We start from the raw sequence: 25,591 nt of genomic DNA on the forward strand, positions 1-25,591 counted from the left end.
AGAACTAAAATGGGTTTGCTCTTGCATTCATGTGAAACAAAGACTATTAATGCTCACGGCAGATGCTTAATATTTTATTTCAATATTTGGTATTATTTAAAATAAAATTAAATTTACTACACAATTCTGGTAAAATACATTTTAAAATAAGTGTGGTCCAAATGCCGGTTCGATTGCAGAAGATTAACTGGGGCTGGTAATAAGTAGGAGAGCTCCTTCCCACCGGGCCTGTTGCCCTGGCTGGTGTTTCAGAAGCTGTCCCCCAGCCACACGTGTCTGACCTGTGGCAGCAGAGCGACCCTTGCACCAGGGTTTGGTGCACGGCTGGCAGAAGAAGCCATCGGTCTCCCCAGCACTCAGAGCCGCCCAGCCAAGCTGTGCAGAAACGCTGCTGGCACAGGCGCTGGGATCAGCCACACAGCACTGCCCGGGGCTGCTCCCGGAGGGCTGAGCCTCTGCAGGAGGCACCTGGCTGGCTGAAGTGCCAGGCACAGCTCAGAGCATGGGGCACGGTGGAACCAGCAGCTCCCACTGTCTGACACGCTGCAGAATCCCAGGAGGAAGTTCGGCAGAGAACTTGCCAGCACCGCCTCCCATCCCACCCGCACCTCCCATCCCAGCAGGTCTCCAATCATCTGCAGCAGAGCAGGAGGCCTCAACTACTGTGCAGGTGACCAACATCTGTGTCAGAGCCCTTGCCAGCACCATCAGAGAGCACCTAAGGGGGTCTCTGGCTCGAAGCACACCTGCCAGTTTTTGCTCTTCCTCTACATTTCTCCTCTCAAGCCTCTCTACACCAAGGCACCCAGCTAGTGCAAGAAGGCCCAACAACCTCTGACAAAGCAGTGCCAAGTGCCAGGTGCACAAATCAGGCACACAGGTCAGATAGATTTGAGAGCCTAAGGAAAAGTCATGAGTCCTCCACTGTGTCCAGAGGGACAGTCATCTCACCAGTGAGCAGCAGAGCAGAGCCCAGCCTCACACCAGCCATCAGCAGGACCTCCCCACATCCAGGCTGGGCTTGGTTGGCAATTTGATAGGAGAAAATGAGAGAACTAGCATAACTAGTGATGCATGGCACCCAGCACAACATTCAGATCCAATCATGTGCTGTCCCACGTTACATGTTTCTTCAGAAGTGCATGTGACTAACCCCTCACTCTTCCCTTCTGAAACAGCCACCCCAGAAACACACTTCCAGCCTTCAGCCACCCTGTGATGTAAATCCAGAAACCGCTGAAGCCAAATCCATGTGACCAGGGGAAGAGAGATGGGAGCATCTCATTGGAAGGAGACAAGCATAACAGGTACCACTTCCCAACTTCACACCTCTGCTCTCCCCTCTGCAGAAGTCTCCATAAGCAGAGGAGTCACTGGAATGGGGTTAAGCACCAGCCCACACAGGGGGGACTGTGAGAAATCTTTATGCACAGTAATACAACCAATGAAACTATTCTATTTAGAGGTTTAAATAGTTGTTTCTCTGCTGGCAGGACTTCTTGCCTCTTCAGGACTGCCTAGTAGCAGGCAGGGACTTGCTTGGATACCAATTCTGAGAACCAAACCAAGCAACACAGCCGAAGGCTCTCAGCATGACAGTAAAGCAGTTTGTTTTCCAGCTTTTCTGTCTGACCAAGGACCCCATTTCCTTGTTTCAAACTCACATTTCTCACCTGGGAAGGAAAGCTGGGCAACTGCTTTACCCACATCTGCAGAGCAGCAGCTGCTGACCCTCCAGCTGCTGAATGTCCTTAAGACAAATCTTAATTTCAGCCCCACCACTAGAATCTGGTGACACTCAATGCTACGGGACACATCGCAAGGCCCTCTGCCCTGGTCCCACTCATCATTCATCTCCACATCTCCTGGAAATCTGCCAGCTACATCTCAGCATCACTTTAAGTAAAGGTATGTAATTAACATAGTTGAGCAACTCACAGAGAATTCCAGGACTTAAGATATTTTTGGTCATATATAGCAACATAATTGAAACAAACGCCATCTCCTTTGTGGTCCTAATGAGCTAAAACCTCTTTATAAACCTAATACAAGGTGATGAGCCCAGTTTTCTCCTCCCAAAGTCCAATGCTCCCAGCTCCATGCTCTAACATGAGGATGCATGCCCTGGCTTGGTTTTTGCAACAAAACAGAAATAAGCCACAGAAAAAAAAAGCAGCACATTCCAACAGTGCAGGGGCCTGCCTGGAGACCTCTGTCCATTCTGCCCAACACAGACTGTCCATGTGATCCTGCAGGAGCAGGCAGAACCTGGGCAAGCAGGGTCCAGCACGTTCTTCATCTGCTGAAGCCAAAGAGCATGAGAGATGGGAACCATGACACTGGGAGTTATATTTGAGGGCTTTATTAGTTTTTCTTCTGCAGAATCAAAATATTTAGCAAATTACTTCAAAGATTCCTCAAGAATGGTGATATTTTATGTATTTAAAACTTGAGCAATGTACAATGTAATACTTTGTGAACTATCAAAACCAACCCAAAACCTGATTTCTAGTATTAGGTGTTAATTATGTAACTCTATAGCAGTGTGAGAAATGGAACTAATGCAGTGAGTATATTTGTTTTAAAGAAAGTGCTTGAAAGAAACCTCCTGCATCACACTGAGTATTATTTAAAACAAAAAGATAACTGATTTCCTAGCAGGGCATTGTCTTAAATATCCTACAAGCCTGGGGGATTATGAATGCCAAGCCCCAGCTCTCCACCTTCATGAACCAACACAAGTTGCAGGTCCAGGTAGAGTTCACAGCTTACCTGTTTCAAGAGAACTTACACACCACTCAGCACTGGACACTCATGTCTGGCAGAAGTGTTGGAAGCATGGGTAAAAAAAAAAAAACCCACAAGAGGAACAGCTTCTCTCTTTATGCATAGCGACAGTTTCTGAACCAGTGTTTTACTAAATTACAGACTAACTTTTAGCCAAAAAATAAAACTCCATTGCACTAACGGTCAAATATTACCAGTTAATCTGGTCTGTGACAGTCAAGTAATTCAGTACAAGCAGACACCATGAAAGCAGCTTCAAAGAACCAAAGCATCCTAATTTCAGAACCAATTTAGTGATCTTCTGTCCAACTCCAGTGCAACAGTGAGGGGTGGGGGAACCACTCCCATCTCTACCTATGTACAATTCCAGTAGAGGCTGGGCAGTCTAAATGCTCCGTGGCCAAGCTGGAAAAAGGAAACTTAGGAAAGGACACTTCAAAAATTTAATTTAAGAAAGAAAGTTGGCTCTTCATGGAAAGAGAAATGCTGGAGTGATGCACGTGGGCGGGCTTGCTCAGTCACTCCCCAATATACGCAAAAAGCTGGACTCCTTCCTGCCAAGAGCAGGTCACACTGGATGTGAAGGTGGCAGGGCTGGTCCTGCACCCGCTGCTCGCCAAGCATCCAGGAATGTGTTTTCAGCTGGCTCCTGCACGGGCCATGAGATCTTCCAAAGCGTTGTGTTGGTCATTGTTATGTAATAATAAGACTTCCTTAATGTCTTTCAGTTCAAAGCCCATTTCTTTAAACTGACTCATTAGTTGGAGAAGTTCTGTGATCTGAAAGACACAGACAGTCCATTATTTGCAAGAGAAAAGAGGATCAGTTCTTGGTGGAAGTTTAGCACAGAGCCTGTCTTCAGTAACTGGGCACCCCACGGGGTGGATTCCTCCTCCCCAAGTACAGCTTATTCCAGCTCCAGCTCTGTTCAGAGAAGGTCCACTCACACCAGAGCCAGCAGAGCTCTGCGTACAATAGCACTTGGGGCCTCACTTTCAGTCCACTGTCTTTGCAGTCCTGCATTTCCAAAATCCTCTTCAGCAAGGAACCAAAGCTCAGCCTCTCAATTTATCAGCCCTGCCCAATTTGGGCATCTGAATTTTTTAAAAACTCACTTTAACTCTGGGAACAGTAGAGGAGCCTTTGCTATCAAATGGCTCTTCAGATCTAGGGCAAACTTGAAGGATTAGCACAGACCTGTTGGACACACTACATACAATACTACCATCAACCATGAATCCTCCCAGAGCTTTCAAAAAATAAAGTGACAAGAAGCTAATCAATTTATCAGACTTTTGTGAAGCCTCTACTTACAGTGCCTCCGCACCACTCCAGAGGGGCAAAAAATAAGCAAGCACATTGAAATGGGCAATCAGAAAACTATCAATTTCCCATTTTCTGGTTAGGATTGTAGGAAATAAGCTTCCTGGGCTCAATCACTTCTCCCGTCTTCACACGGTTGTTACTCTGTTTACAAGCTCATCACTAAGCCCAAGAAAGGCAGGAAGGCTTTCTGGGAGGTTGGGTTTCACCTCTGAAAATTTCATACAGCTACTTGGGACACAAGAGGCTGGTGGACTGTAACAGATCTTGCTGTACTCTGCCCTGGGTACCCATTCCTGATGTACTTTTGGTGCCAGAAAAACAAGCAGACAATGAACAAGACCCCTAAAAACATTTTCCAGCTTCTTCCAGAGCAAGCCTTAACCCAATTTGATGAGAAGCCAGTCAGAAGCATTTGTGCAGGGGAGAAAATTCAGGGCCATGGCAGACTGGCAGGCTTTGAAAGATAATTTGCTGTTTCTGAAATTAACCACGTCTGTACCAATCACCTCACTCACAAGAGAGCTCTGGGTTCAAAACATTACATTCAGAATATGCAGGGTCTTAAAAAAAAATCCCACCCCCATAAAAATGCATGCAAGTGAGAGTAATAAAACAATGCAGAAGAATTCTAGTGTTTTAACACATATTCACTGTATCACTGCAAGGGTGTCCTTTGGCAGTCAGTTTTGGAAAAAGGAACAGAGTGACTGCTGCTGGAATTCCCCATCATGGTGCACACTCTCTACTGCTCAGTATGTTGCACCCTCACCTTCTCCTCTGAACACTGGTGCATTTCCAAAGCTGCTTCAACAAGAAGTGGATCAAAGCCCTTCTCACAAAGCTGCCCATGTGCAAACAGGTAATCCAGAACCTGTGGGGAATGAAGAAAAGAAACTAGACTTGTAGAGTGGCATTTGAAGCGCATGGTTGAATAGCACCTCTGTTCTTGCAGAGGGGCTGAGCATGACTCTACCCCAGGATTCACCAGGAATAAAGTCCTTCCCAAGTAGAGTTGAGATGCTTGTTTATGCTCGTTATGCTCATTCAGAGAAAACAGATGAGCTGCTCTATCCTCCTGTGCTCTCCCACCAGCTCTGAACACCATCTTCCACTCTAGTCAAAACAGTCTCAGAAGCCTATATTTAGCCTTCCACGCCTGAACACTGAGCAGAAGGCAGGAGTTAAACTGTGCTTTTTACACTACACTTTTTAAAAATGATACTAGGTCCAGCACTCAAGATGTGTTAGCTTTCAGCTTCCTCTCAGCTCCAAGAGCTGATGTAATCTGAAAGAAGTCAGCCTTAAGATCAACTCAGCATACTGGTGAGTGAGCTGCAAATACCACCTCATAGGCCCAGAAACCACTGCCAAATTTCTTTGTCCTCAGCTTTGAGAGGTACAGGGAAAGATCTGACAAGCAATGCTAGGAAAATGCAAGAACACAGCCTGCAAATACAGCAGGATTTAAAACCACCCTCCTAAGTGACATTTCTTCCATTGGATACTGTGGTTTGCTCCAGTGCACAGCTCAAACTGCTCTCCATGTGTGGGTGGTGGGCAAGCAGATCAGCTCCACAAGCAGGAAGGCACTGGGACACTCCTCCTCTCCAGGGGACAGGCACAGCCCTGCCAGGCAATGCTCTGCACAGCACACAGCCTGCTTAGGGTCAGCTGGGAAATTTTGGCCATGTTCTTCCTGCTTTAAAATGTTTGAAGTGAATCCAAGACCCAGTACCACCCATCACCCTGCAGCACTTCATGCTCCATGACTGGTTTTTAGCAAGAGTCGAAGCAAGACATGGGGCAAGAACCACCACAACCAGAGGGCACAGAACAAAGCTGGTGCCTCATCAGAGCCTCTCAGGGCTGTCTGAAGCCTGCAGGGCTCAATCTCTCTACAAAGAGAGATGTCAGCACCATAACCCCTTGGTCTCAGAACAGGGGAAGCTGGCCGTTTTTATTGTCACAAAGCACTAAGCACAGAGCCACACCCAAGCTTCCTTCAGGTGATTTTATGGGTCCTGGGAAGACCCAGTACCAACCACCCAAGCTCAGTGCAGCTCTGGCCCAGCACCCACAGTTGTTGCTAACTCAAGCAATCTCTCAGCTGAAATGGGCACTCTTTTCTGTGGTTTTGGGAGCCTTTACTGCCAAGTGACTTCTCCAGTGGTTAATATAACTGTGGCTAAAAGCTGCAATCCTCCACTAGAATAAAAGTGTTCTTCCTGTCCATTTTGGAAACCCAAGTGCTGCTTCTCAGCAGAATCAGCACCCAAGGGTTTATTTCCCATTGCACAAGCTCTTACCTGGTCGATGTTTTGTCCCTTCTTCTTTATGGCTTTCAGGACGTTCTCAGGTGAGTACCCCATGTTGACGACTGTCTCTACGCACTGCCTCTCGCTGGCAGAGAGGGCCTGTTGCAGCTCAGGAGCTGGGACACCTGACCGCCTGGTGCAGCTGCTGTTATTGGGCACTTTAGACATGGGGAAATTTTGGTGTGTTACCTAAAGGGGAAAACCCAGAGATGGAGGTGATGGTCATCTTCTGCATCCCCACATCCTGTTTCTAGCTAGTGAAGAACCATGATATCCCAGGTAATTAACCCAAGGGGCTTTCTAGGCTGCCCTTGGGAAGTTACCCACTGTTAGGGTGGAACCACACAATGCACACAGTTTGACCCTAACACCTTTTTATCCTCAAAAAACCAAACTGCAACCCAGATTCTTTGCCATATACTCTCTCCTACCAGATGGACCAAAATATTTAAACTCCAATCTTTACAGCAGTGGAAGTTCTTAAGACGTAGCCAAACCCTGTATCTTGGTGAAAGCATAGAGACTGCTTCCTTCACACCAAGTTTATTCATTACTTGATTTCCACTCCTTCTGAAAATTCACAAACATGGTCCAGTACAATCACAAAGCTGTTTGAGAACTTACCACAGGGATTTCTGTTTCCTTGTAGTCTGGATGTACCTGTTGGACAACACATTAATAAGATGACTATAAACATTACGCACGAATGAGCGGGATTTGCTACAGCTGGTGGAGAAGGTTTTAATGGGACAGGTCTGGGAATAACTCTACCATATTAGGGAGACCTGTGGTCTGATCAGGCTTTCACATGTGAGACACAGATGTTACACAGTTGTGTGGAATTACAAAACAGCCACCCTAAGGATCATTTCTTCTCCCAGCACTCTACAAATCAATTATACTCCAAGAAGCATGTGTCCCCATCTTGTGATTTGGTCACTGGAGCAGCTTCATGTTCATACAGCTCAGTGTAACATTCTGCTGCTTGTTCAGCTTTTGACCTAGTGCTACCCAGCCTGAAGGATGGTGATGATTTTGAAGTCACTGCTTAGAGACTTCTCTTGACTTTTTGACCACATGAAGGTGTTAGAGAAACATGCACCCCTTTTCTACTCTCAAAGCACTGCATTTCATATGCCATGGGAGTAACATGGCATGCAGGCTCAAGACAGCATGTGATTTTTCTACCAATGCTCAACATTTGGTCCCATTCCCAGTATGCCATAAAGGCTGCTCACATTCCCTGCTACACTCCTGCTCTGCTCCTGCAGATTCAGGCTGCTGGAGGGCAGAATCAACCCACTGCTTCATATGGCTTTGCCCAAGATCACAGCACTGCAACGTCAGAACTTAGCCCAACCAAATCTGCACATTTCGGTTCATCCATTTAAAAGTCTTCCTGTATTTTTAACAAAATTAGAAAAGACTGAAAAAAATTGCTGCAGACCAAGAGCCTCTGTTTTTTGCATTTCTTAATAATTATGATGCTAACATACGTTGCTCCAAAGCTTGTCCATGTCTTTCAGAAAGGCCTTCTTTGGGCCCAAACTAAACAATAAAAACTGTTAATAAAAACCAATTCTGAGAAAAATGTCGGGTTTTTTTACAAACTCCACTTATTTGCAGAAAAACCCCAAACCACGATCAAAGAGGTTTTGTTCTGCATTTCTGACCATCTCCACCTTGAGGCCAAGAATTTCTCTTTTCGAAGACAAAGCCTGAAAACTCATGTTCAGTCTGATGTGACTAGTTTACCCAAGAGCCTCTCATGGTGGTGGTGATATGCATAGCTCCCTGCACACACCCACTTCAGGCACTTTTGCCACAGTAAAATATGAGATTACACTGAAATGGGGGTCTGGAGTGGCCCTGAAATCAGCTGGTTATCAAATTGAAGGAAGATGCTTTGCTATTGATGCTGCAGTAAGGAAACACAAATCTTCTGACAAGCAGAGATCGAAGAGTCTGGGAAAACCAACTCCTCCTCCTCCTCAAATCTACTTGAGCTTGACAACATGTGCTTCTGGTCAGTGACTTCCAGCAGAGGAGGAAAACGCCTACAGGAATTTCAGGGGACAAAGCCAGGACTGGTCATTTAGCACCGTGTTCCCTTACATCTCAAACTGGCATTTCAGTGCCCTTCAAGAAGCAGACATGCAGTGCTTTCAGCATGTGCTTGCACACTATGCCTTCTTCTAGGGACTTCACAGAGGACAGGAGGCCTGCCTGCAGCTGTGCCCACCCACACCAGGCTACTGCAGCTGTAAATATTCTGAATGGTTCACCAGGAGTGCCCCACCCTCCTGTAACCAGAGATTTATCTCAAAAAATACATCATACTAATCAGGTCTCTGACCAGCTTTGTTTAATTCCAACCATGTCTTCACTAGCCATTTCTCTCTTGCCAGTGATGCAAAAAGCAAACCAAGGAGCTTAAAAAAAATAATAAAAAAATACTCAGAGAGAAGACCACCCAGGACAGAATCAGTGTAGCCTCGGAGAAATCACATGTTTTATTTCCATCCAAAAATCCTAGATCCAAATCAGTGATAAAACAAACTCAATTGGTAACTCAAATTCCAAAGTTACAATTTCTAGTCTTGTAAGAAAAATTAGATATATGAAATCACTGTGGAATACACTGGGACATAAGATTGTCCTGAGGCTTTCTAAAAAGGACAGGCTTGTTCTTGTGTGACCTTGCAGAAGGGGAATGTATGACCCTTCTGCTCCCAGCCACAGGGATGACTGTGACTTCCTTCTATCCCTTTCATACTTCAAGGACTTCTGTTACATTTACTTCAAGACTCCTCCTGCATCTGCTTCATATTCTTGCAGCTCAACTGTCTTTTTCCAGCCACTGGGACCATACTGTGGAAACATGAAACAACCATAGCCTAAAGTCTTGGAATTTAAACAGAAAGAACTAGTTCTGTTGGCATACATATCTCTTGGTTTGCTACCTCCACAGCAGAAACAGCTTCAAACTAGGATCTTTATTACTTCTCCTAGTAAGTCCGGTTTTTTGTTTATCAATTTGTATCTTCCCTTACAGAATTCGAGAATACAGATTCCCTCTTAGGCTTTAATATTCCCACAGAGAGATTTGAAAAGCTAGAGGGAAAATCTGGCCACCTGAAAACCTATCTAGCTATTTGTAAGTGATCTTACATGCTAATCCCTAGGGATGTGTCACACAACTTACTCCTAGGTTTCACCTCTAAGCTATTTTATGATCATACAATTGTCTCTCAAACTTGTGATCTGCAGCAGCAAGTAACTTCTCAGTGCATTGCTGCTTCTGCCAAAGTTTACTGGACTGAATTTATTCTAGTGACCAATAAACAGCTCTTCTGCTATGCTCTGACAAATACACTATTGGACAGAATACTTTATTTCACAGATAATAATGCATTTACCTAAGCCTGAAAAGAGGTAAAAGAACAACAGCAGTGAAGCAGCGTCACTTGTTTCAGAGCACATGGTGTCACATGAAAAAAAATTAAGCACCCCTTATATTGCACAGAAGAAACCAGATTGGAGCCAGCAAAACTATTTGACTACACAGCTTTCACTAGGCATCATGATTATTGGTGTCCAGATCTTAAGTTTTCTGGAAAAAAAAGAGTTCACAAGCTTACTTCAAATCTCTGCTCTTATTCACAACTAGATAAAGACAACAGCAGATAGTGTGAAGTTGTGTCCCCAAAGGGACACTGGATCTTGCTAAAAGTTTGAGGAATCATAAGGGTTGGAAAAGAGCCCTGAAGATCATCAAGTCCAACCTCTTGCTGCAGCAGGAACACCCAGGGCAAATCACACAGGAAAAGTCTCCAGAGAAGGAGATTCCATAACCTCTCTGGGCAACCTGGCCCAGGGCTCCATCACCCTCACAGTAAAGAAGTTTTTCTCCATGTTGTAGTTGAACTTCCTGCATTCTAACTTGGTGCCATTTCCCCTCACCCTATCACAGGGCACCACTGAAAATAAACTGGCCCATTCTTGACATTCACCCTTCAGATATTTGCAGACATTAATCAGGTCCCCTCTTAGTCATCTCAAGACTAAGCAGCCCCAGGTCTCTTAGCCTTCCCTCATATGACAGATGTTCCAGTCCCTTAATTACCCATGAAGGCTTCATTGAGCTCTTTTCAGCATATCCCTGTGTCTCCTGAACTGGGGAGTCCAGAACTGGACACAATACTCCAGATGTGGTCTCACTAGGGCACAGTAGAGAAGGAGAACCTCCCTCGACCTGCTGGCCACACTGTTCTTAATACATCCCAAGATACTATTGGCTCTCTTGGACACAAGGGCACATTGGTGTCCCATGGATAACTTGTTGTCCACCAGGACTCCAAGGACCTTCTCCATGGGGCTGCCTTCTAGCAGGTCAACGCCTAACCTATACTAGTGCACGGTATTTTTTCTCCCCAGCTGCAGGACACTACACTTACTCTTGTTGAACCTCATGAGGTTCCTCTTTGCTCAGCTCTCCAGTCTGTCTAGATCTCACTGGATGGCTGCACAGCCTTCAGGTGTATCAGCTAATCCTCCCAGCTTTGCAGTATCAACAAACTTGCTGAGGATACACTCCATCCTCTCATCAAGGTCATCGATGAAGATGTTGAGTAAGATTGGGCCCAGTACTGACCCCTGGAGATAGTCACAGGTCTCCAACTAGACTCTGAACCATTGATCACTACCCTCTGGGCTCCATTGTTTAGACAGTTCTTGAGCCATCTCACTGTCAGCTCTTCTAACTCACACTTCTTGAGCTTATCCACAAGGATCTTGTGGGAGAGTGTCAAAAGCCTTGCTGAAGTCAAGGAAGACATCCACTGTTCTCCCTGCATCTATCCATTCAGTCACACCATCACAGAAGGCTATCAGGTTAGTCAGACATGATTTCCCCTTGGTGAATCCATGCTGACTATTTCTGATAGCCTCCTTTTCTTCCATGTGCTTAGAGATGCCCCCCAGAATGAACTGCTCCATCATCTTTCCAGGGACAGAAGTGAGACTGACTGGTCTGTAGTTAGCCAGGTCCTGTTTCTTGCCCTTCCTGAGGACTGGAGGGACATTAGCTTTCCTCCAGTCTTCAGGCACCTCTCCCAAACCAAGGAAACTTCAGTCTTGGAGTCATACTAGCAAATACTATAGATCAAGGTGATCTTCAAGATCACCAACTCATGTTGACATCTACCAAGCAATCCTTCCACCCTCCTTCACAAGGAAGCAGGTAAATACCAGATCTCAGAACACCATTTTCTTCCTTTTAAAGATTAGACTTTAAAAGGTTCCTGGGAAGAAACTTTTTTTTTAAGACATTTATTTCACTGCAGATCAACTGCAAGTCACCGAATTACAGAACTGTCAGAGTTGGAAGGGACTTCCAGAGATCATCTAGTCCAACTCCCTCACTTAAGCAGGATCACCCAGATCACATCACTCAGGACTGCATCCAGGTGCATCTGAATATCTTGAGGAGATTCCACCACCTCCCCAGGCAGCCTGTTTCAGTGCTCTGTCACCCTCATAGTAAAGAAGGTTTTTTTTTCCCATATTTAAATGGAACTTACTATGTTCTCTGGTCTCCATCTTGTGGGCCATCAACATGAGAGTTGTGAGGACAGGGGTTGCTAGTGAATACTGAGGCAAAAAAGTGGTTGAGAATCTCACCCTTCTCCTCATCTGTTGTTACCATTTTACCATTGTGGCTCATCAGGGGGGGTTTGTTTTCTTTAACTTTCCTTTTCTGGTTTACATACCTGAGAAGCCCTTCTTGTTCTTCTTAACATCTCTTGCCAAGGTCAGCTCTAGCTGTGTCTTGGCCTTCCTGACCTCATCCCTCCATAACCAGGCAGTGTTCCTATACTCTACCCAGGATACCTGTCCCCTCTTCCACTGCCTGTGTAGGCCAACTTGCCTTTTAGTTTGACCAGCAGGTCAAACTCCAAGATCCTTTTCCTCAGAACTGCTTCCCAGGAGGTCCACCCCTAACCTATATTGGTGCACAGGGTTCTTCCTCCCCACATGCAGGACCCTACACTTGACCTTGTTGAACATCTTTAGGCTCCTCCCTGCCCAGCTCTGCAGGTCACACTGGATGGCAGCACAGGCCTCTGGAGTGTCAGCCACCCCTCCCAGTTTGGTATCATCAGCAAACTTGCTACAGGTACACTCTGTCCCCTTGTCCAGGTCATGGATGAGTATATTGCACAAGACCAGACTGAGGATTGACCCCTGGGGGACATTACTGGTTACAGGCCTCCAACTCAACCCTGCTCCTTAAATCACAACACTCTGAGTTCTGTACTTTTTTCTTTCCTGAATGACACAGCACATCCATGTGTTATAATTTATTATTGCTTCTGTTCCTTGAAAAGCCTGCATTTCCCATTATTTCCAGCAAATAAATAAGCCAAGGCATAAATCTAGAAGAGGTTTAACTCAAAACCTAACAGCACTTCAGAATCAGATTTATCTATTGGATAAGGCAGAATGCTGGACCACAGAAAGAAGGTATCTTGTATGCTTAGCTCAAAGGTGTGTAACTAGTAGTAGCATCAGTTGTCCACTGGGTACCCAGTCCCCTGAGCTGGAAGACAGGGACAGGGAGCAGTCTGAAGTCCTCATAATCCAAGGGGAAATGGCCAGTGAGCCGCGGCACCACTTAAGACATACACAAGTCTATGGGACCAGATGGGATACACCTGAGGGCACTGAGGAAGCTGGCAGTAGTGCTCACCAAGCCACTTTCCACTAGTTATCAACAGTCCTGGCTAACTAGCGAGGTCCCAGTTGACTGGAGGTTGGCAAATATGACGTCCAACTACCAGAAGGGCTGCAAGGAGGATCCAGGGAACTACAGACCTGTCAGCCTGACCTCAGTGCCAGGGAAAGTTAGGAAGCAGATCACCAAGTGCCATCGTGGAGCATGTGCAAGATAACAAGGGCTGGAGAAAAGGAGGCTGAGGGGAGACCTTGCTTTCTACTGAAAGGAGGTTATAGCGAGGTGGGGGTCAGTCTCTTCTCACTGGTAACAAGCAGCAGGACAGGAGTTGGCCTCAAGCTGTGCTAGGCAAGGTTTGGATCAGATCTTAGAAAAAACTTCTTCACCATAGAGTGTTATTGAACACTGAAAGAAGCTGAACAGGGAGGTGGTTGAATCACCATCCCTGGAGGTGTCTAAAAGACATATAGATGTGGTGCTTGGGAATACAGTTTAGCACGGGACTCTGTAGTTACGTTAATGGTTGGGCTTGATGATCTTGAAGGTCCTTTCCAACCAAAACAATTCAGTGATTTGGTGAACTACAAACAAAACCTGAAATAAATCACCAAAATTCGTCTAAAAATGAGATTTCTGGGAAACACGCAGAGTAATAATCTGAGGTTCAGAACTGCCAGCCTGAAGGCCTGTTGGAGTGATCAATTTGTTTTGTAAATTAAGAGGATCCACACATCACTCCCACTGAATGCAACTAAAACCAAAGGCACAGGACATTTTAGAAGCAACATTTGCCTCCGCACCTCCACATCTCCCCAGCAACCCCAGCTCTAATCCACTGCATGTTTACCGTAGCTGCTGTGATTTGAGATGACTCTTCTTCTGTACAAACTGTCGACACAGCCAGGGAAGGCAGCCTGGATGAAGAGGATAATGTTGATGTCTCCATGCCACTGTCCTCGTTTAGAGTAGAAAGACCAATCATATGGTGTCCATTCAGTTCACTAGCTTTACTCTGAGCACATGTCTGCAAAGAGCTGAGCAAAGTGCCATTGCGGAGACAGGTAGTGCTGTGGAAAGTGCTCGTGAGCTTTGATGATTTTTGATCACTCTCATCAGAGTCAAGTTTAGGAAAGGATAGCGATTTGATATTGCTCACTGAAGTGATAGGGGACAGGGACACTTTGGAAGACAAGGACATCTTTTCACAGTTTCCCAACTGCGGTAAAGTGATAAAGCCATTGGGTTTGTGAAGGGGCTTGAAGTCCAGCGTGGCTCTTTCTACGGATGCCAGAACTTCCTCATCTTGCAACACAGACTCAGACCCTCCTTTGGGCAAAGTATTATCTAACAGCTGGGCAACAATTGGCCCAGTAGTACCAACATGAATTTCAAGAATATTTTTTAATTCCTCCTTATCATCAATAGTTTTTAATTCCAGTTTGTCAAATGGGTCTTCTTCACATTCAAAGTCAGCTGGGTTGAAATCTGCTTTTGGATGAGGTGGACTGAGAACCTTTTGCTTCACAGCACTGCTGTCAGCTGGCGTGGGAGTAAGAATACTATTGTGCTGCAGGCTAGCAAGGATGGGGTTAATAGGAGGAGGCATGGCCTCAGGACAAGGTCCCTCTGAGAACCCCATTTTGTTGTTGTCCTCTGAAACTGCTTTTGAGTCTGTTAATGCTTCTTCTGCCTTCCGTTCAGCTTCTCTCTGGGCAGCTTGAATTTTCTTGATATCTTCAGCCCACCCAACTGTTTTCTTTTCCAGTGAGAAGTCATACTGAGCAGAGGTGGAGGGGAAAGAAAAAAAAAGAAGAGGATATATTATGAGGATAATAGTGCTACTTTTAAGAGCTATAAAAGTAACAGAGTAAGATCTACATGAATCACCACAGACAATTTTTTTTCCCAGCACTCTTGTAACCTACAGACTGGCAAAGCTAAAAGACATCATCGAGTAGTTAATTTTGCTTCTGGCAGCAACACTTGGCTATACTCTGGGTTAGAGTACCATATTTTGCCTCCTGCCTACATTTAGTTTTACTTTAGAGCTACTTATCATTCTAAAAATCAGTTTCACAGCCCTCTTGCCCTCTCCCCCTCAGACAATGGATACAGGAAGGAAAAGTCTGATGTGTTACTATACAGACAATCATACCCAGACTTGGCAACACTGAACTACCCTGTCCACAACGTGAACAAGTAATGCAAGACTATGGCAGTGTATTTTTCCATCCAAAGACCAATATGGTATTACTCGGTTTCTCTTAAAAGATTGCTAAGGGATCTTGATATTAGTTTTCCACCTACTCATTTAAAAGGCATTGCTATTCTTACCCCAGTTACAATGGCTCACCAGCCAGAGGTGATACACTGGCTATACCAGTGATGACAACTACCTGCAGCAGCAGGTTTTGCTGCAGTTACTGCCATGACAGAGTTCCACAAGGACTTCTCATTTAACACAAGCTTCTCCATGGCCAGGTTAGCAGGAAGGCATTTGTAAGCCACTCTACAGCAGCTTACTGGCCACTGCAGTGGCTTAGTTGAGATGACAAAATTATAAACAGACTAAATCTACTTAAAGATGTATTATTTTATGAATTTCTAAAATAGCCACAATGTGTTTAGAGAAAAAAGCCTGTAAGTTAATTCCAAGGTGTTGTCAAGACAAGTCATAATGCACCCTTGCCAGGATAACGGCACCTAACCAAACAGCAGTGCTCTTGCCACATGACTGCTAGGTCATATGCATTCCTAGCTCTAAAGAGCAACAAACCAGCAAAGTTTGCCAGGCCTCTACTAGGCTTTTCTGGGACTCTGTATGTTGCATCACATCCCACTCATCCACCCATAGTGGGCTCAACTGAGATCCTGGGGATGTGTTAATCAACTGTGGTACAGTATTCCCTTCCTGTAGCTCTAAGACTCCAAGAGGTGTGATCCCCAATTTATCAGCATACGTGACTAAGAAAAACATCTCACTAGCAGAAGTGCTGGGCAGTATTAATTACACATTCTCCATTATGTGAGCAGAGCTACCAGTTTTGCATACATGTCTGTGGTCATATGTCTGGCTAAAATTGACCACTGCCATATTTTTTTAAATATTAAAGAAATGGAGAGTATTTATAAAAATAGGTAGCCTGAGTCAAATTTGCTTCCATGCAGATTTTTACAGCTGTAGTGTGAACTGTTAAAAAGAAGTTAAATTGCAGTGAGAGATTGACAGTCTACATATTCACATCATATTGTGCAAGGCACTAAAGGCCAGTCAGGCATACTATATTTGTGCCTCAGCTTGGCAGGAAAAAGGTGACATGGCACAATGAAGGCAGCAACAGGACACAAAAGTCTCCTTTAGATCTCCCACATCAGCTTAACTGGGTGGAAATACACTTGCTAGGACAATCAGGTAATTATGTAATAGCTATAATGAAAAAGCCATGATGTAGGGTAATCCAGATATTCAGCTATGCAGTGGATGAGTTACAGGGCAGGAAAAAAAAAAAAAGCAGAACCATCTGCAGCTTAAGTGGATACCATCATCAGTTGGGATGGACCACAGAAAATCACGGATCCAAATTAGAAAACAGTTAAATTAGCTTTCCCGCATCACAACCTGCATTTGAAGATCAGATTTTCAGCAGTTATGCTACGACAACTGATTTTATGCTACCAGGAGTTTATGGTAACAGATGTGCTTCTCAAAGACCTGGAAGCCATCGGTACCAAGCTGTAACCTCTTTGCCCTACAGCTGGAAGAGAATTCCCCCTCAGAACTAGAGAGAACTCAAAAACTGGAAATTCATGTCTTCATTCCAGTATTGTGAGAATCCATAAAACAATGTTACAGTAACACTTGTTTCCCTCAAAAAAACTTCTGCAAGTATGCCATCGCATGGGTGTATTAGTTCTTACCATTTCTCCTCTTAAAAATGCTATTCAAATTTAATCAGCCTAACATTTAGACCTGCAAATATTACACAAAACCACTATGCTTTTTGACATAGATACACTAAAATAAATGCTATTAGGCTTTTTAAGTGGTATGTAGAAGCTTTCTGCTCTCCCTATCATATTTTTATCTTTCAATACATTTTAACAGATCTGCTGCAACTACAAAATGACACTATGGGACCGACAAGACTAACACTGGAAAATGTGTGCAATCTGCGATTACTTGTGATCTACAGCACCTCAGAGGTGAGGGAGGAACAGAGTGAAAAAGCAAAACATCACTTACCTGGGCTTCTCTGACAAGCTGAGAAGAATCAGGCAGGCAGAAACCAATGGGTAATCCAACCTTGGCTGGGGTTTTGAATTTGTCTCCTATCTTAAATGGGACATCATCCAGATAACTGAAAGGCCCTAAGACCAAAAGCAGAAATGGTATTAAAAAAAAGCTTATGAGTTTAATGCAGCCAATTACATCACATTTATCTATTTGGGAGCTATTTTACCTCTGCTGCCCCAATTACATTAGCTGACACAATACAAAGGAAGTTGCTTGATCAGAAACATTTAAATCTATTTGGACTTCATTGCCCCAGTTTTGTTGGTGGTATTTATTTGTAGGGTTTGTTTGGTTTTTTTAATGTTCTAGCTCGTAACTATTAAAAAAAACCAACCCAAAACAAACAAAACCCCACAACAGTGATCCAACAGTTCATTTGAAGTCAATATATCAAACATCTTAGCTTCCCCACACTACAAATTGAACACAGGTTCTCTGTTAACTGAAAGGGGTCGCTTGGATCACTGGTCTCAGTTTCTGAAATTTCAAGCAAGATTTCTGGCTGTGTAAAACAATCTGAAGTGTTCTTCTGCTTTGAGTGTTGCAGAACAAGAAAAGATATTAGTGGCAGCATCTAAATAGATTTCAGTGACTAACCTCTTGCTCAGCGAATTGTGACATGCCATTTTTATCTGACCCATTTTCATACTCAGAAGACAGTTTAAGTATTGTTTGTGTTCCTTCACTATTGACTCATCTACAACAAGGCAGCCACATGCTCCAAAAGGAGGAGCAGCTTTTGAAAACAGGAACATCCTGTTAATTTGGAGCTAAATGTTCATGTGCTGTCATCACCTAAGCACTTGTACTATGCACCACAATGGCTGGTGTCATAGTCCTGTTAGGACACAGGTGGCATTTCCTCCAGGTTTGAAACCATCAGGCTGAGTAACGTACATCCCACCTGCACCACCAGCATGCAAAAATGCTCCAGGCAGAATATAATAGCATTTTCACTGATCCTTACTGAGAAGCACCATTCAAGCATTATACAGCACAGTATCCAGGTAGCACCTCACCGGCAACCAGCACCACCACCACCAACCAAAACAGCATCTAAATAGTATTTGAGCTGGCAATTTGAGACCTGAATATGTCAAAGTGTTTGCTCATGCAGAAATAGCAACTGCCACAGCCTTTGCATGGAGAGAGGTAAATCATGGCCAGGTCAGAGACAACCAGATATCCTGACTGCTCAGCAGTGGCTGCTGCTACTATGGCCTGCTTAGTCCCACTGGCACAAGTTCTGCTCTAAGCAGGATGATCCAAGTGAAGCAGGATTACCACCACACCATCTCACAGCCCAAATTGCTCAGTGTGCAAATACTGCTCTTATTACACCTATTGACACAGTAAGCGGTAGATACATCCCCTTGCACAGCTGCAGCCTTTGCCTGAAATAGATCCCAGCCACAGAGAGTACAAGCACTCATGCTGTTTACACAGTAATATTATCTGTTTTGGTGCAGTAAAAAAACCCCTAAACACACCTACACTAGATGGGCTGCATTGAGAGCTGCCGGCTTAACCTCAAAAGCTAGACTAAGGAATAAAAAAACTTTTGTTTCTTCCCAGCATACCGATTTTTTAGTAACCGCTGCTCTAATTTCATATTAAATATAACTCCGTTACACACCAACAGGTAAAGGTCCTAATTGTTTTAAATGGCAAATTCTAAAGCAATAAGCAAAATGCACAGGTAGAAAGTACTACACAGGCCACTGTTTGAGTAAGTCACGTGTTTGAGTGAAGCAATTAAAGGGTTTTTTAACTGTTATTTAATATGGCTGTTAGCCACTTCATCCTTTTAGCAGCAAGAAGCATCTTGAGGGAGTTCTGAGAAAAGCCCTGGCAAAACTGTACCTGTCAGTCTGATCTCTGACGCTGAACACCATATAGAATTCCTGGCCCAAAGAACTACTAAAAGAGACAGCAGGATCTGTCTGCATTAGTATATTGAGGACCTAACCAACCTATGGGAGCATCCTCATGTTTGGCAGCTAAATGGAAAGACTTCAGATAACACCAGTTACCAGTTATAAATGGGGAACAGTTCTGAAGCCAAGTGGAACTTAGTTTTTGTGGTCACACAAACCACACTTAGGTCATTTTCAGAAATCGGAGTTAAATGCTTTCATGTTGTGTAGTAGCAGTGACAACACAGCAGCAATATTAACATACTGCGCTTGGCTTAATGCACACTTTTTGTACAGTAGATGAGAGGTGCATTTTAAATACCACTAATTAATAGAACTTAAGCTTAGATTTCTGATTATTCAGATGATAGGAGAGTATTTGAAGTTAAACGCTTAGGCATAGTTACAAGTGTATGCCAAGAATACCCTTCATGACAAGAAGAGGGTTTTCTCCTCTTCACCTGTACCTTATATTTCCATCTTCATCTCCATCTGAACATGTCCTAAGCAACCTGCTTGAGCAAGAGTTTGGACATTATGTTCTCGAGGTCTGATTATTATTCTGCCATTCTGCTGGGTCTCTTTAGCTTGGAGAAAAGAAGACTGAGGGGTGACCTCATCAATGTTTACAAATATGTAAGGGGTGAGTGTCAGGGAGATGGAGTTAGGCTTTTCTCAGTGATGACCAGTGATAGGACTAGGGGTAATGGGTGCAAATTGGAGCATAGGAGGTTCAAGGTGAATATCCGAAAAAAAATGTTTACTGTGAGAGTGACAGAGCACTGGAACAGGCTGCCCAGGGAGGTTGTGGAGTCTCCTTCACTGGAGACATTCAAAACCCACCTGGATGCGTTCCTGTGTGATGTACTCTAGGTGACCCTGCTCTGGCAGGGGGGGTTGGACTAGATGATCTTTGAGGTCCCTTCCAACCTGTAGGATTCTATGATTCTATGAAGGAGTAGGGAACAGTAACAGACTGAATTTCAGTTTAACCAGAGAACAGGCACAGTATCAGTAAGTGGCAAGAAGGAAGGCAAGGCACTTGATTCCTAACAAAAAATTACTCAGAGGTTAAACAGATTAGTCTCTATCAACTGCCTAGGCTGGGACATTAATCAGCAGCAATAGTAGGATTCATCTTCCTGGAAAGACAAGTATGTAAATTTTAACTTACCATGAGAGTCAGATCCCAACTTCTTAGAAGCCATTTAGAACCTGAAAAACATTTTAAAACACCTTTAACAACTTTATACATATAGCATAGCATGAATCCATGGAGTTCTACAGAGCCTTATCTCTAGATTAAGGAACACATTGCAGACACTTACTGTTTATCCTGTTCCCAAGACAGATAGGCAAACTTATTCTGTAGCCTTGAGAACAGATTGAGTAGACAAATAACTTAGCCCAAGGTCTGACTAGCTAAATTGCAAAATGAAGAAAAAAAACCAAAACAACAAAACAGCCAAGAAGCAGCCAGGTTGATCAGGAAGGTGGGGAATTCCTGATCACAGAACTCAGAGGCTGCTCTGTCCCAGCCACATGCAGCACATCCTGCCTCCTCTCTTGACATTAAGAATAGTCCTTTCTACTAGAAATACCACACTGATCCTCTTCAGCTTAATCCCTGCTGTTCTGAAAAGGGATACTATCATATTGGGTATGTATATATAACACATTGAGTAATGCACATATAACTATACAGGTATACAATAAACTGTGCCATTAAGAAGGTATTTTCAGATACAGATAGGTAAACAATGTTAATGAGTCCTCTCCCACAGCCTCAATTTTTGCTAACAACTTTTAAAATTCTTATGCAAATCCTGCATGGCCAAGATCTTAAACACAGAAGCTCCTAGCCAGATTTTAACATACAGCAGGCATTTCTTCAGCTAAGACAGAATTAGTTCTCTTATTGGTTATCAACTAAACCCTGCTCCAGGACACTTACGCTATGTTCAACAACCTAACTGTTGTTTTTTTTTTCTAGATTAGAAGGCCATTGCAAGATCCATCTTAAGACACTTCAGCACAGCTCTCTGAATAAGTGAATTTTAGGGCCTTTTTTAGATGCTATGTATGACAAGGAATCTGAGTTGTCCTTTGTTTCTGAATCCTCTCAGCTCAAAGACTGGAATGCTCAACACCCACTCTTCAAAAACAAGAAGCTACTTGGCACATAACCACCAGCAGTGGAAAGCTCTCAAAGCATAATCTAGAGGAGATCTAACATTCACCTCCATCATTCCTCAATCGAGGTCTTAGCCTCCCTGCTTCCATTGCAGATTCCAACTGAAAATGTTACCTTAAAGGAAGGGTGGCATAAGGTGAGGATTGCACAAAGAGCTTAGCTACCATTCTTCCTGGCAGCTGCTGACCTGACTGGGGTCAGGAAGAGCCAGTTTCAAGTACTTCAGGCAAGTATTCTTTGCTGAGCAAAGGCCACTTTCAATATTATGTTGAAATCAATAGATGAACCAACCATACTGGCTAACAGGAATTTCATACCCAGCTAAAGTCAATGCTGTATGAAGATTACTCACGTGCAACGCAGCTTCATGAAACACAGAAAGCTGATGCTCAGCTATAGGGAAGTGAGTCATGCTGAGCAATCCGAGGCATCCCTTGTACATAAAAGCTGTGTGTTATTCTGCTTCATGTTTGTCAGGTTCTTCTCAGCACATCTCACCATCTCCCTCTACATTGGTATTGTGTCTGAACACTAATCCAGAGAACTGGCTTTGGCACTAGCTGACAACTGCTCCACAGAAGCAAACAAAACATTGAAGCTTCAAAGATGTAAGGAAAAGGAGGTGAAACAGTGACATCTCAGGAAGGCTGTCAGGACTAAGCCACAAGAACATGTGGTACAGTTACTAGAGCTGAATGGACTTCACCAGTCCCAGGGCCCCAGAGAAAGAGACCAGACTGCAGACAATTGCACAGGAACACCTTTCAGAACCAGATGACACCGTCAGACAAACTGCTATGTTGCTAGTTTATCTGTAGGACAGCTGCAACTAAGATATCAACTTGATTTGTTATTACTGAAAAAGCCAGGCCATATGTGAAATCATACAGCCTTCACATCTCACCAGTCTTCTCTGGATGTCACTGGAGACTGTGATGAACTGCCTGCAAGCATCTATGATGGCTAACTATTGCCCACCACTACTACAGCCGAGCTGAATTAGGGGCAAGACGTCTACACACTTCCTTCAGTCTCTCCAACTTTTGCCTTTCCTCTAGTTACTAGATCAGACTGAAAATCAAGTGCTGCTTTTCTATACAATTTTAAAATATCTGACGAGAGGAAGCAGCCTCCTCACTTTGGCAACTCAACTAACAAGGAAGGTTTTTCAATGCAGTACCAGCTATCTACAAATAATACAATTTAAGCTGCTGCCTCATTCAGCAGAATCAGCTTACTCAAGGCTGCACCAGCAAAGAGGACAATGAAAAGAAAATGCAAAGAGACCATTCTTAGAATGATAATTCATATCCTCTCTCCAGATGGCTATTGTAAGAACACATTACATTTACCATCTCACACATGGATCTTAGGTAACTGAACATTAAGTTACCATGACACTTATCAATTTGCTCAGTCTGCATTAGTAGCAAAACCAAAGATGTCCACACCTAGTATCCAGGGAGTTTTTCAGTAGGACACCAGTCTGGAGCTGCATGAAGCCTTGGATGTATCCTCAGTGTCAAAACACCCCACAGAAGCAATAAGTATCTTGCTTTTGTTAGTAAATTTACAGTAAAACCCTACTGCAGACCAGGCAACCATACCAACTTCAAGGTGCAATGGGAAAAAATATTACTCTGCCATATGCAACACCTTATTTCAACTATAGATTTAGTTAAGGCACATCAATAGCAAGCTATCATGAAATGAACCATTTCCAGAGAGAGAGCTACATTTTAGATTCCGGTAGCATTTGCATCACACTAGATCTTCCTGATGCACTTACTAAGACAACATTGGGGCAGAAGACACTGTTAATGCTAACCATGGCACAGAGTAACACTAGAACAGACTGCCATCCACGTTTTGTCACCTTCTTTTCAAAAAGTGTTTAATTAAGTCTTGCGTCTAATCAGATTTGATAAGTTATTTAGCAGCCACAGTTACCAGCACCTTGCTGTTGCTCTGTACTCCTGAAGTGTATGAACTGTATTTGCTTAATCAAAGCAGTTGCACTGTGCAGTAAAGATCTGGTTACCTTTTTAACTGCCTTTTTAGGTATTTAAAGAACTTGCTCTGAAAACCTTACTCCAAACCAGCTAATGGATGACTGCAGCCCTAGCACTGTTACCTTTGCTTTCCAGACTCCAGAACAGATGCTGAAAAGCATCTGTGGGAATGGCACAGGGGAACACATTTTGGTCTGATGATTTACTGCACATTTTAATTGACAAAGAACATAATCTACAGCATGTAGAGTTTTTCAAAACCTTTTCTGGGCTAAGGAAACAAGTTAGTTGCACAGTACTGTAAGAATTTCTTATAACCACCTATAAGCTCTCTTCTATAAATGTAGACCTCCTTAGCTTCATTCCCTCATTCTTGGTTCTAACTAACCTTCTGAAGAGAAGATGAGGGCTACAAGTGACTAAAACTTAAAACAAGCTTCAACATCAGTAACAACTGAAGCAACCTGATGTGAGCTCTTCCCTTCCTGTATGTATTTTCATTTTTCACTTAATGATACTGAGGCAATAGGGCAACATTCTTAAAACCAGACAGATAAACAAAGTAGAGCAGAGCCCAGGATAAGTGCAGAGGATGTCAATAGTGATGATAGAAGGGGAGGAGGGGACAGTTAACAACACCATCACCACAGAAAAAAAACCCAACAACACAAGATGCAGAAACAGAGAAGTAACAAGACAAAACTGATGACAGAAACAACTGGCACAAAGAAAGACAGATGACAAGCTGGAAAGGCTTGAAGGAACAGCACAGAGATGACCAAGACAGTTGACCTGACACATCACTCACTTAAACCTGGATGGCTACTTGGCTGTGCTGCCAGACAACAAGGAGAACATAGAGAAGTGTGACTCGGTGCAGTCAAGCAATACCAAAGGAATAATGTCATCAGTAGATGAGAAAAAAAACCAATTACTATCAAGAGTGAGTCATGGGGAGTTGCTGCGAAGTTGAGGAGCTTTTTAATTATTACTTCCATGTTCCTTCAATTGGTGTTTTCTCCAAAGTTTTTATCTACATTCTTTTTCTCCTACTCGTCAAGTTGGAAGCATCCTAATGGCACCTGGGACTAATGGTCCCTGGCACAGTCTTCTTAGTGATAGCTCAAGCCAATTTAACTGTCAAGAAGAATGGTCCTGCTCAACATAAGAGGGATGGACTGGATGACATTTAAAGGTTTCTTCCAACACAAACCATTCTATGATTCTAAGAACTTGTCTCTTGTTGCTATACTCCTCATTTTGGGGTGCAAGTATGTCTAGATTCCAGATTATATGAATTCTCTGAAAAAAACTCCCACCTAAGATTCAGATAAATGAGAAACATACTTATTATGGGTCAGAGGAAACCAAAATGTCTCTAGTTACCAATTATAATAACTCAGCGCATCTATGATTTTCAGAGAAGACAAAGCTGATTTTGCAACTTCCAATTTGCCTGCTAACACATATAGTGTAGCCTAAGTACACAGTACTGAGAATGCATACAGTCTCTCTCTCTGTAAACTCAAAAGACAAAAAAGCCCATCACAATCAATTTTTTTTGCTGCCTATATTAAGTTCATGAACTGCTACTGATTTTACACTAAGGAACAGTGAAAAGCATTTTGATGTAAGTAATTTCTAAAGTGTCACAGGTATTCCAGATTTAGACAGTGGTTTAAGTTTTCACTACAACTACCTGTTTCATCAGGATTCTGCATATAGCCTCATGCAATGAAAACAGAGAGTGCCTGCTACTAACGTAAAACAACATTTAAGATTCTCATATCAAAGCTTCCCACCTATGCAAGTGCTCAATCATTGATACACAACTGAGATCTCGTAAGTAGGCTGACAGTACAAAGCCAATCACAGAAGTTTACTACAGTACAAAACAGATTCCATTTTCATTTACTGCAACATCCAAGTAGATTACGTCACCCCTAATCTGCAGCAAATGCTTCTACTTTGTATCTCCAACAGTTCTGCAAATAATGAGCAGTCCACTGCA

The 25,591-nt window shown here is 43.5% G+C and overlaps 1 protein-coding gene across 2 annotated transcripts; it reads right to left on the minus strand.

The window, feature by feature from the left end:
• Positions 1–2,968: 2,968 nt before the first annotated feature.
• On the minus strand, positions 2,969–20,582 carry UBAP1 (ubiquitin associated protein 1). 2 transcript variants are annotated; one of them, XM_009993797.1, is made up of 7 exons: positions 20,549–20,582; positions 17,408–17,532; positions 14,012–14,941; positions 7,053–7,088; positions 6,420–6,617; positions 4,883–4,984; positions 2,969–3,566 (listed from the first exon to the last, which is right to left on the minus strand). In XM_009993797.1, exons 1-7 carry the CDS (start codon positions 20,580–20,582, stop codon positions 3,426–3,428), a joined length of 1,566 nt encoding a protein of 521 aa, XP_009992099.1. In that variant the 3' UTR covers positions 2,969–3,425. The 2 variants fall into 2 exon arrangements, with proteins under 2 accessions (XP_009992099.1, XP_009992100.1); XM_009993798.1 differs by lacking the exon at positions 7,053–7,088.
• Between the last annotated feature and the right edge of the window lie 5,009 nt (positions 20,583–25,591).

This window comes from Chaetura pelagica, unplaced genomic scaffold (genome assembly GCF_000747805.2).
Source record: "Chaetura pelagica isolate M959 unplaced genomic scaffold, ChaPel_1.0 scaffold283, whole genome shotgun sequence".
Taxonomy (NCBI): Eukaryota; Metazoa; Chordata; class Aves; order Apodiformes; family Apodidae; genus Chaetura; species Chaetura pelagica.

What these genes read in the sequence shown, in the direction of transcription:
- UBAP1 (XM_009993797.1), bottom strand. Translation starts at nt 20,582, where the DNA reads ATGGCTTCTAAGAAGTTGGGATCTGACTCTCATG. An exon ending in AGCTTGTCAGAGAAGCCCAG is followed by an intron (nt 14,942 to 17,407) that starts GTAAGTGATGTT and finishes ACCTCTGCTCAG; the next exon opens with TATGACTTCTCACTGGAAAA. An exon ending in AGGAAACAGAAATCCCTGTG is followed by an intron (nt 6,618 to 7,052) that starts GTAAGTTCTCAA and finishes TTTCCCCTTTAG; the next exon opens with GTAACACACCAAAATTTCCC.